The sequence below is a fragment of the Pomacea canaliculata genome, linkage group LG8 (genome assembly GCF_003073045.1).
Source record: "Pomacea canaliculata isolate SZHN2017 linkage group LG8, ASM307304v1, whole genome shotgun sequence".
NCBI lineage: Eukaryota > Metazoa > Mollusca > Gastropoda > Architaenioglossa > Ampullariidae > Pomacea > Pomacea canaliculata.
In genome coordinates this window covers 11109678-11122210 of record NC_037597.1, presented here as the reverse complement: position 1 = coordinate 11122210, position 12533 = coordinate 11109678, and the positions used below count along the sequence as shown (strand labels likewise).

General features: G+C 39.3%; 1 protein-coding gene across 3 annotated transcripts in view; it reads left to right on the top strand.

The window, feature by feature from the left end:
• Positions 1-12533, top strand: part of LOC112570695 (nephrocystin-1-like) — a 64823-nt gene that overhangs the window by 49765 nt on the left and 2525 nt on the right. For 2 of the 3 annotated variants that reach the window (XM_025249261.1, XM_025249263.1), the window contains 7 exons: positions 2293-2295; positions 5369-5468; positions 6022-6134; positions 6831-6904; positions 8119-8163; positions 10086-10202; positions 11543-11701. In XM_025249261.1, the coding sequence (XP_025105046.1) occupies positions 2293-2295; positions 5369-5468; positions 6022-6134; positions 6831-6904; positions 8119-8163; positions 10086-10202; positions 11543-11701 (611 nt within the window). The remainder of the gene's footprint in view (positions 1-2292; positions 2296-5368; positions 5469-6021; positions 6135-6830; positions 6905-8118; positions 8164-10085; positions 10203-11542; positions 11702-12533) is intronic. The other variant, XM_025249262.1, reaches the window with a different exon arrangement.

The following is a 12533-nucleotide window of genomic DNA, read 5'->3' as shown; positions in this document are numbered from 1 at the left end:
TCACTCAGCAGTTAATGCTCGAACATGTAGCTGTAGGTTATTGGAACCTCTTAAGGTGACCGCTTGCTGGCCGCCTGAAGAATTTAGCTTAACACAGAACGTAGCTCCGAGCACAGACTTTGTCCTTAGTCAACTGGGCTGCTGGTTGGCAATGATATGTCGTGTCCTTCCCTCAAGCTGCTCTCTCTTTCTCTCTCTCTCTCAACCTCTCCTCCTCCATTTTTATATCCCTCGGTAGGGGTAATGTGCCATGGGTACCCAGTCGTACAGGACGACAGTGCTGGCTGTGCTACTGCGTCCACCTGGCAGGGGGGTTGCCACCCCTTCCTTCTCTCGCGGTCCCCTCCCCCGGACCCAAAACAAATCAGCACTACCAACCAGTGGGCCATCAGCTGGCATCTTAGCCTACCTCTACCACAAAGATGGCTTTACAGGATTTGAAAGTTCATTGTATGTAGATTATTTCACTCTCTGATCCCTACCATGCCTTGAACACTGTCGTCGAATGTGCATTAATGGTGTGCAGAAGTGGATGACAGAAAACGATTTAAAATTTTTTTCACTCAAAATCAGTTTTCATTTACTTATATAAACTGCTAGGCATGTTTCCAGAACTATCTCTGGAAATGGCACAGTACTCCATATTGTCCAGGAAGTAAAGTTTGCAAACTATTCTTCCTTCCCCATATCAAATGTGTATGCACACATCTCAGAAAGCCTTTGAGAGTTTTTGAGTAGTTGGCCATGTCAGCCAGGTAGACTGCATAGTCTTACTTCACATGTATCATGCCCTTATCTACAAAAGTTGGACTATGGTTACATCATCTGCTCGAAAGTCCTAGTAACATAGATTAGAACTCATGAGCCATTGACTACAACATAAGCGCCTGGGTCTTATGCATCACTGTCAACAACACTATTCTACTGTTCATTATCACAGTGTCTTTTGTGACATCTTTGACAGACAGGATGGGGATACATCCATACTGTAGGGTCTCTCTGCTAAATGAGGTTGGGGAGTAGTCCTAAGGCTCCCAGGTAAGTGCCATGCCTATATGTGGTAGCCCGTAATGCTGAGCACTTTCTTCAGGTGAAGTTTTCCCTCCAGAGCTTCATATGGTGAGCAGATGATCTTTGCTTGATGAGGTAGAGTGTGGATCATTCCTAGTTGGAGAGGTTGATGACTATCATATTGGAGTCTGGAGGTACTGATCAGTTTTTTGCGATAGACACTGAAGACCACCCTGTCGTCACCTCTCGTGATCTTGGTGTCAAGAATGGTAACGCTATTATTTTGCTTGACATCATGGGTGGACTTCATGATAGGAAACTGGCTGTTCAGATGGTGGATTAACTCCATAACCATATCTTTGTGTAAATGGATATGATGTCATCCATGTTGCGGCCCAAAAGGGAGGAGAGTGGTGAAATGTTAGCAAGGATTTTTCCTCAAAGCCCTCCATGACAAGACCGGTGACTGTTGGGGTGATAGGTGATCCCATGGCTGCTGCTCCTGTCTGCTGGTAGAAGTTATCCTCATATGTGAAGTATGTTGTGATCAGGCAACAGCTTAGAAGCTCACATATTTTGTGAAGGGGCAGCTTTGTTCTTTCTCTCTTAGGGTTGCTTCACTTTCAAGTCTCATATTCATAATTTTGTTGTTATTTTTTGTGAAAGTGCCATCAAAGTAGACTAGCCACTCGTTTAGGCCCAAATGATATTTGTAATATCAACCTGTAATAGCTTGCTAAGAATATCTGCATTATTCATGATGTGGTGGTCTCTCTTTCCCAAGAGGTGAAGAAATATTGGTCTGGAACCCTGCAGTCTCATAAATAATGGATAAGCATCAAAGTGGCATATTTTCCTTGTGTGTATGTGTATATATATGGGAAACCATAAAATTTTGGCATATCTGCAGTAGTTATGGTCACGGGTTAATACATTCATCTGGTGATCCTCATGTAGAATTTTATTCATATCCCTAGCAGCACAGAATGCCACAAACATACAGGTTCCACAGAAAGCATATGGGCCTTTAACTTTTATCCTGTATTTTTGGCATCCATGTTTCCTAACAAGAATTTGCACAAACTGTTTGGTCTGATTCAACTATTGAAAGATTTTTATATGTTCCAATTCTTTTTTACAATGTTTTACCCTCATTTGCACCATTGATGCACCAATTCATTTTCTTTTCATTGATGTAAATAATTGTTATTTTAATATTGATACCACAGTAAAAATTTAGGTAACATAGTTCAGTTTCTTTTATCCATGTCCACATTCCAGAGGGTAAGCAAATTTTCAGTTGTGAATGTTAGATTAACTGTGTGATAAGGTTTAAAGACCAACATGAATGGTTTGCATTTTTTGCAGATATCGGTAGGTATATGTGATATAAACAGAACCTGTAAATTTCAGCGTCCAAAACCCATGAGTTAATTCATTATTTGCTACCAAAGTACGCGATTCACACCTGCAATCAATGAGCTCCACTAACAGTGTACTACGTCATGTTGGTACACCATTCACAACATTGCCAGCTGGGAACAGCAATCAGAGCGACAGTTCAGGTTATTCAGACATTGGAAACCTGCATTTCTTGTGCTAAAGTAGCAGTTTTTCAGAACCACCAGAAATCCAGACTGTCAGCGTCCGAATAGTCCAAACTGTTGCTCATTCTCTCTCTCTCTGATTGTTGTTGACTGCAGGCAATGTTGTGAATGGTGTACATGCGTGACGTGGTACACTGTTATCAGTGCTCATTGATTGCAGGTGCAAATCATGGCGGATAATTAACAAATGGGTTTTGAAGGCTGAAATTTATGGGTTAGGTTTACATTGCTTATATCTACTGATGTCTGAAGAAAAAAACAAACCACAAACTGTTCAGGTTAGTCTTTAGACAAGCACTTGACTTGTACATAGCCTCTATTTCGCTTTTGCATGTGCTTAGTGAATTAGTTTATGAAACAAGATCCTGTGTCAGAGCATGAACAAAAGAAGCACAGGAATAAAGAAATGCGACAAAAACAAACTACTTGCATTAATGTTGCTCAAACAAAATTTTGTACCCTAGAAAACTTTAAAGCAAGTACAATGTGAAAGCTTCAGAAAATATTTAATAACCTTTAGAGGATATTAAAAACCAATTAAGATGTATGCAGAAACAAACAATAGGCAGTCTTGAGCAGTGTGCTCTCATTTTGTTTTCTGTTATCGCAACATGCTACTACATGCTATTTGTGTTTATTCAAATCGGTTTCATTTCCCCAAAAGTCTAATGAAAATTATTAAAGGATTTTTCTTGTGAAAACAACAATAAAAGCAAGAATTTGCAATCAGTCTTTGAAAACAAATGCTCTGGTGTTAAAGATGCTTTAATGAATGAGGCTATTTGACCTAATTATTCATCCTTTGCTGTAGTCTTGTTTTTATAGAGAGTACCATTACTAAATTTAGTTTAGTGGAAGTCTATACGGTCTATATTATATAATTTTAATTTTAAGTTCATAATTTTAATATAGTGTTGTTTGTATTTTATAAATGCAGATTTGTGTCAAGTTGAAGATTGCTAGTTTGTTTTTCGAACAAATTGTTTGAAATGCAGCATTTTTACAATGTTTCAGATCAGTGATTCTGGCTCTGTTGTACTGTTTATTCTGGTGGCTTGCACTTTTTCACTTGTGTGTATTTGTGTGTGTGTGTTTTTACGTTATATTCTGCATCTAGAATATGTTTTAGAAGAGCTTCTTTAATTTTACAACAACAGCGGGTCAGTTGATGTGCTGCTATGACAATGCCTTGCCAGTTATTCGCTATTCTTTCTCCTTTCCCTCTCACTCACTCTATCTCTGTTCAGAATTAGTTTGTTCAGCACAAATGACCTGTACATAGCTTTCATCTATTTCTATAAAGCCTTTGATTTTGTAACAATGGAAAAGTTTGCACTGTACTGAAGTATAATGATATCCCTGGCAAACTATTTTTGTAACAGCTATTGTAACAGATGATGGGGGTACTGAGTGCTTCAACAGTCCCCCAGTCTTCTTGATAATAATACAAATCCAGATATTTTATTGCCCCCGTGCGCCCAATTTCTCTTTCTGGCTGGGTGAATAAGCTGGCCCACCACTTTTTCTAATGCTTTTCCTTTTTCTCCCTTACCTGGCCCTTTCATCTATATTTTTCTTCTATAAACAAACATATCCCTGTCAAACAAGTTTTATCCATCTTATCTTCTCTTCTGTCAGCACTGGTCTTTCTCCTGTTTTCTTGTTTCCCATCATACCTTTATTTTGATGTCATTTTTTTTCTCTGTGGCCCCCTGCTTTTGACCCATGTCAGGGGAGGATAGGATCCTGGAGGTTGAGGTTCCTGATGGGTTGCTGTCCATCATACCAACACATCTCTTTGGTGCAGACTTCTCCTAGATGGGAGTTTGATGTGGCCCACACCAATCAACTGGCTGGTCGTGTATTGCCCTAGCTTTGCTAGAAGGCTGTGGCTGGGGTCAATCTGGTCTTCATACTCGGAAGGCCAGAGTATATTCCTTATGTATCCCTGGCGCGAGCCTGCTGGAAATAACCCTAAGTGGTACCACTTGGTCGCATCCCTTTATTGGACTCCGTGGTGGGTTGGGAGCATAACAAACAAACTTAATCCTTTATATCATGGCACCAAAGAAAACAAATAAAGGAAAACACGTAAGAGAGGATAAATCTTCAGATGTGGTATGAGAAAGAATATTGAGGAGGCCCTGTCTTCTTGTGGTAGTAGAGGACAATCTCGCAATAGAAAAAGGGTTTAATATATCTCTACAAACTTTTCTGCTGTTAAACATTCTCTTCCAGTGCGCAAATCAGAAAGCTTCGAGGCCCTGTGCAGATGGGATTGAAAACAGTTGCTCTTGAAGGGCCAAATGTGATAACTGTGATGGGTTTCATGTTGCTTCTTCCAGAGACTGCCCGAAGTGGAAGTGGCAGCCATTTAGCGCATACATGTGGAATCTGGCATCTCTTGCCGATGCTTGCCGTCGTGTAGTGGGTGGCTCCTCCAGAGCATCTTCTACTGTAAGCTCCATTTCCTACCCAGCAGCTGTTGCAAGACCATCAACCTCTGTGTCTATCCAGACGTACATGACATGGGTCTCTTCTGAGGGCCCTATCCCAGTCTGTCAGGCTATGCCTCCTCCTCTCCCTACAAGCTGTGGTGGCACCCAGTCATCACAAAAATCTTAAATCACACAAGCATTTCAAGCCACACAACTTTCTGTGCCATATTTTAACATCCTTGATAAATCAGGTATTCATAGGCATATGAAAATTCTTAATAAAGGTAAGCAACTGGTGCTTCTTCTCTGCAGCCACTTCCAATGCTTTAATGTCCCTTATATCGGGAAACAGACAACCACGGCTGGTAGTACGGTTGAGCATACCCAAAAAGGAATTCAAGGATCAAATGGAGTAAGTCTTCAACTGAAGTGTAGCTTTGAATATATTTCCTTGGCCAGTGTGTGTGATAGAGAGGGGGAGAGTATTCAGTTACTTTAATAGTAATTTGAAAGTCTAAGTTCATTTTTTTAAATGCTATTTTTATATATTTTATTTATTACACATAATTTGTCTATGTATCACAAGGGGTATCTTTTGTATGATTGTGTTGATTATGAATAGCACATTTTGATGATTTAAAAAATGTATTGAACTTCCACTGAAATGATATAAAAACCATTAAACGATTACATTTAGAGGAAAATTTAGATTAGGGTTAAATATGGCCCCCATTGGTTTTCATCCTCAATATTGTGAATGTCTCACCATGATTTACAAATATTCTTACTGTTTTTCTCAAAAAGGTCATCATTATTAATGTGGACATTTTTTTCATCAAAGAAATATATACAACACCAATAAAAAAAAATTTACATGTATACTTTACATGTAACTTTTTTTAAAAAGCAGAGGAATACAGAATGGGATTTTTTTATTGTTTGCTTTTGTGTGTTTTTTTCTACAGCACTCTTCCTGAGCCTCTGGTTGGGAATACCATCCTTCTTCCTTTTTACAGCTACTATCGTCAGATTCTTGCTGATGTCCTACTGCGTGACAGACTTGACTTGGATTCAACAGGTGTTTAAATGGCTAGGAATGATCTGCAAGTGTGTGGGGGGAAGGGGGTCTGGGTGCTGGACAGGATGGGTGTCAAAAAAAAGTGTGAGCTATGATCCTACTTGAAGTGACAGGCACAGTGATTTGATGATGCCATGGGAAAATGAATCTGGAGGAGAGGGAATTTCTTATATGCCCACTGGTCCCATACTCAAGAATACTTTGCTGAAAGTCTGTTTCTTTCCCTCAGTTTTTTTTTTCCCCTTTTCTCTCATGGCCAGTCAGGTATTAAGATTTCCCTTGTGCCTGTACTCTGTAAATATCCCTGCCTTCTTTCCATCCCATAAGTTAACAACACTCAATTTTCTCCTTGTCCGTGCTGAAATCTAATAGTTCAGAGATACATTAGGCTCATTTTCTTCTCACACCACACCCTTCTGCATGGAACACCACATCTCTAAAAGCTACGTTTTATTCTATCCTCTATATAAAATAAATCTCAGTAATTGGGAAGCGTGCCCGTTTATGGAAAAAAAAACAAAGCAAAGCAACTGCTAGTCGGTAGTCAAAGTCATGATGTCATGATATGCTTAATTATGTGTCCACTAGTCCTCGAAATTTTGCCAGTTTCATTTTTATGATTTTGATGTGAGACCAGGGACATGAGTGATTACAAAAGTGAGTAACTATAAATGCTGTGGTGTCTCTTAATTTCAGAGCTGATCCACAATCCATTACTTTCCCTGTTTCCAACAGCAGCAGAGCAAATGGATTTGATGCAACTATTAAGGGTACCATTTGTTTTTATCTCACTATCCCTGCATTTGAAACATTATGTCTATATAGTGGAATTTTTAAAGAGTTTTCTCAGGCGTAATTCATTCAGATATACATATTATTTTTGTAACTAAGAAGTAAAGCCACAGTGCCCGAAGTAATGCCATGGTACCCAAAGTTGTCCAAGATGTGAAATTTCTTCAGGTCATCTTTGACCGTAAACTGTCTTTTCTGTCTCATGTCAAATCTCTGTGCCTCTCATCTCAGAAAGCCTTGGACATTTATCAGGCCAACTGGCCATTTCAGCTGCAGGGGTGGAACAGACCATGGTCAGTACTAAGCCCTGGTCAACTCTAAGTTAGACTATGCCTCCATCATCTAACCACAGCAAGCTTCCCTATATGCCACTCATACCAAGGAGCAAAAACCATTGGTCTCACAGCCTTCAGAGAAGGTGACACCAGGGACCTCATCTTTTTTCAATGCTTTCAGGAACTTCTCTTTGACTATCCTGGTTTCTGTTCCATCTTCACAGATGGCTCTAAAGTACTAAACGGCAGTTCTGTCCTGCCAACCGCAACAGCCTTTGTCAGTACGGCTTGTGCGGAACTTCATGCCATCTTGCTTGCCTTGCAGCATGTTCTTCATTTTTTGGAGAACAACTTTTTCACTATTTCAGACTCCCTTTTTACCTCCCAATCTCTCCTTTCCAATGATTTTGACCACCCTTTCATGGTCCAACTTTACAAAATTTTTGCGGCACTCATTCATCGCAAAGACAGCTGAGCTTTTTTTTTTTTATTTGTGTCTTCTATGTTTTTTTATAACCTATCTGCATAGTTGTTTCTCCTTCCATCCTTTGTCTTCTGTCCATGTCTCCTACTTGTCTTAAGTGCTGGAAGCATGCTTCTTCATGGGCATGATTATGCACTACATAAATCACACATTTATTGTTATTATTATTGGATGTAATTCAATCACAAGTGTGGGAAGTCAGAAATCTGAATCATGTCTCCTGTAGACTTACTGTTGATAGGGCTCAGTTTGGGATACCTATTTGTCTGTTATTAACACCCAGGTAAGCCTCACCCCTTCCCCAGTCTCATTCAACCTGCTTAGCAGTCTTCTAACCTATAGGGTAATAATGGATCGTTAAAGGGCATATTTTTTTGTCATGTTCATCAATTGCTTCAAGAATGAATATGGCAATAAATGTCTTTTTTTATAGGCTTCCTGGCTGGAAAAGCAGCGTTCAGCCCACAGAGTTGAAAAGGTAATGACTGATTTGAATTAAAGAAGTAAAAGTCTTCACATTAAAGACTATGTTAATCTTAATAGTACTTTTAGATTTACCCAAATTAAATTTTTCTGTTTAACAATAACTTTTTCAAGTAATGTATATTTCAAGATTTTGCTTCTTTTCCCACTGTCTCTGCTAAAGCTGTGCTTCCATGTATCCATAAACAAGCTTTTTAAGGCCTAGCATTTTTGTCGTAATTCTTTATTATAGAATTAATATTTCATGTAAAGCAGTTAATGAAGGTTTTAAGTTTCTGACCGATGTACACCAGAACTTTTACAGCTGTTACCAGTCAATAGCCACAAATTATTACATGCTTATTTTAGGTGGACCGTCTTTGATGATCTCTGCAGGAGAGGTCATTTTCCAATAGTTATGTCATTTTTATCTAAGTGACAATATTTTACTAGAAGATGGGTGGAATAAGTCAAAGGCACGTGGCCTAAATTTCAGACACTGCACCACATACCTTCATTCATGCTTTAGTTTTAACTTAGAAATTACTGATGCTTTTTGATCTCCATCTACAAGACAATCCAATTGACTTTTAACAGACATTGCTTCAGCAAAGTTCCGGAGGTGATGGATATGCAATTACACGCCACATATTCTATGGTTTACAGAAGTATGCTAGGTGATTCAGCTACCCCATTCCAAAGAATATGCTTTTATTTAAGCATTTTCAGGCACAGACTCAGTAACTTTTTAGACTAAGCAAGGAATGTGTAATGTCCTCATTATCCTCATTCACCATTTCCTATGTGGTGTGAGCAACTGTCAGAAAGATACAGGGGAGGTTTTAGGTACATTCAGTAGGTCACCTGCAGGTCAGAGACTGTGCTTACTGAGCCAAAGTTTTACCGTGCAGGCGACTCGTGCTGGGGGAGGATGGGATCCTGGAGTTTGAGGTCACTGATGGGTTGCTGCCCATCATTTGAACACACCTCTTTGGCCCGGACCTCTTAGACAGGATATTGATGTGTCCCTCACCTATCAACCGGCTGGTCATTTGTTTGCCCTAGAAGGCTGCGGCTGGGGTCAATCTGGTCTTCATACTCAGAAGGCCAGAGTATATTATGTATCCCTGGTGCAATCCTGCTAGAAATGTCCTCAGAGGTGCTGCTTGATCGCATCACCTAGTTGGACCATGGTGGGTGGGGAGCATAAAGAATGAACCGAATTCTTTATATCTTAAATTAAATTAAACCTGGGAAAATACATGCGGTAAGATGAATCATCAGATAGTGAGAATGAGGTGAGAGAAAGCGTGAGAAAGAATGTTGAGGGGGCCTTGCCCCATTTTTTTTGTAGTAGGGGGTGCAGAGCCGTCCTAGCTGCTCTCTTCTTCTCCCCTTTAGCAAAAGGGTTTAATAATAGTTCTGTGAACTTCTCTTCTATTAAATGTCTGCGCTTATCTCGTCCAGTGCACATTCATTGCCCTAACCTCGCCGGAATGTCAGAATACCTGACTTCATTGAGGTTGGGTATTAGCAGGGTCCATTGGTGAGGTGTTTTTTGCGGTCTTATGCTCCTCGAGGAGTAGCAAGGACTACTTGTGCATGCATATGTTTGTGAGAAATATGCAAAGCAACACAAAGATGATCGGTATACTTACCAAGCACAAAAACTGGAGCAAAATATAAGCAAGAGAAAATCATTCTGAGAATAGGAGCATAATGTTGAATACATATATCTCACTTTTTGGGACTACACATTTGAATCAATTTTTTTATGATATTAAATTGACATTTAGAATCCATACATTTGGTTCAAAATATTTTCTTTATATTTTTCATTGTATTTAAGGCTTTGCTTGGTATTTGTGCTTGTTGCTTTTATTTGATAATCACTACACATACACATTATTAGAATATTTGTTGTTTCTTTTTTAACAGAGAGATGAGGAGTATATGAAAGATTTATTCAAGCAAGCCGTGATGGATACTGTGTATCCTGTGCTACATATTGCTGCTCTGCCTTCATACCAACCTGGTGACTATGATAATGTGCAGGTAAAACATACAATAGTTGATATTTGCATGTTAGACCAGTCTTTATTTTTGTATTCTTGTTTCCTTTTTGATTTGGTTATATTTATATCATGTAAAGGTCATTCTCCATGAGGAATGAGAGGGAGGCCACAAATTGCATTTTTAAGGAGGATAGGACTTTATCATCAAATTTAAGAAATTTTTATGTGCTGATAGTTTTCTTTTGATTTTTGGTTTGTTGGTGGCCTTTTTGGGCTTCACCACCTCTTTTTACACTTTATCCATTCTATGTAGCCCTAGTTGCTGGCACGGCATGAAACACAGACAGACTCATCAGACTATAAATCTGTCTTCTCAGCCTACGTTCAGTCACTACTGTGGCAACAGCACTGGGACATTTTTGGGCAAAATAAATTACATGCCATCCTTCCCTGTTCTTTTGACCTACTACCTTCATGCTGTCCTGTGTGGGGGGAGTAGCCAGTTCTGAAAAGACTACTTGGAGGACACACTTTTGCCATGCAATCGCACCTTTTACGAGGCAAATCACCACCATTTGTCCATGTTGTCAAGGAAATTTTAGTGTGGTACATGTTTTAATAACTTATTCTGAACTCCAGAGTATCCGTAGGCATTTTTTTAATAGAAAATTCTTTGTTTTCTTTGTTCAGGTCCGTCCCATTGGCAGTAGTCTTTACATTTTTAAGGAGGATAGGACCACTTCTTTTAACACTTGACCCACTCTTTTACATATTGTTTATTTCTTGCGTTGACTTTTTAAAAAGAATGTTATGGAAGGTTTTTTCCATAAACTTGTTAAGGTTACTTTTTGTTGTAATGCTAAGATTACCTGTTGTTGCCATGATATAGCCCTAGTTGCTGGCACGGCATTAAGCACAAACAAATATCCACCAGAAGATTTTTTACAACAGCTTCTTTGTTTACGTTGTTTAAGTCAATCCCATCGGCAACTATTTTTAAGAGGGACGTGGCTGTATCATAAGAATTTTTTTTATGTTCTGATAGTTTTGGGTTTTGATTTGTTGGTAGCCTTTTAGGCCACAACCCTTTTTTGCACTTAGTTTTTTTTACATTATTCTTGTTTCTTGTGTTGGGTTTTATTGATTAAGATTTTGCGTTTATAGCACTTGAGGAACTTACCCGTAAACTTTTAAAAGTAAGTTTGCTTTGTGTCTCCGGGATATAGCCTTAGTTGCTGGCATGGCATAAAACACAACTAACCAACCAACCATTGTTTGGAGAAGCTCCAGACCGCTAAATCACATGTATTAATCATTAGAGCTAAAATTCCCCACAGTTTTCTCATTCATAGATTTTTTTTCCTTTTTTCTTGGCAACAGTCAAGATTTGAGGAGGTGCACAGGTTCCGGGAGCTGAGGCAGACAAGGCAGTCAACGCTTGCTGTTCTGCTGTCATCAGACATCATATTTCAGCCATTTGAAATGGACGAAATGATTTTCTCTATGCTAGGTCCCCATTGCCTGCAGAAGTCAGTGCCTGTAAGTGAAAATTGGTTTAACATTCTTTGATACTACAAGCGAAAATATTTATTAATCATGAACCCCTATTAAATTTCTGAGACCAACCTGAATTTTTGCAAATAGAGATAGACACAGGCGATATAAATCCAACCTGTAAATTTCAGCCCTCAGAACCCATTCCTTATTAGGTAATAAAGTATGCGATTCGCACCTGCGATCAACGAGCTCCACGAGCAGTGTACCATTCGGGTGGTCTTTAAGCATTTTAAAGGGGTTTTTTTTTCAACACTTTCGTTGACTCATTGTTTTGTTTTTTTTACATTAAAAGTATGTACGTCAGGGAGTAGTCTTTGTTATTATTGCATTCCGCACAATGTAACAAGAGCAGCAGAAGAGGCACACACATGTATTATAGTTTTGTTGATTATAAATACAGTAAAACTTCTGTTAAGACCTTACCGATTAGGACCCCCTCACTTAGGAGCCAAAAAATGTTTCATATGTGTAGTTAGGTCTATAGACATCATCTATTACAACTACCTCCGAACTCCAATTTACAACCGACAGTTTATGCTCGAGGAGACGCAACAACGCCTCGCAAGCGGACCCGGTTTTGGGTAGCACCCCCTCAGTTGGGGCCATGTGGATCCAATGTCCTTTGCCTAGGTCTCTGATGTTTTTTTCCAAGTCTGCTTTGGTCTCCACCTTCCAAGTTACAACCCCCAAATTGTTCACCAATTCTATATAAACACTGTTACAAATTAAATGTGGTAGTGGTCAGCGCGAGGTGTCACCTGGCGCCATAAGCACTTTGATGTGGTACCTGACCCTGGCAGATATTTCTAGGTAA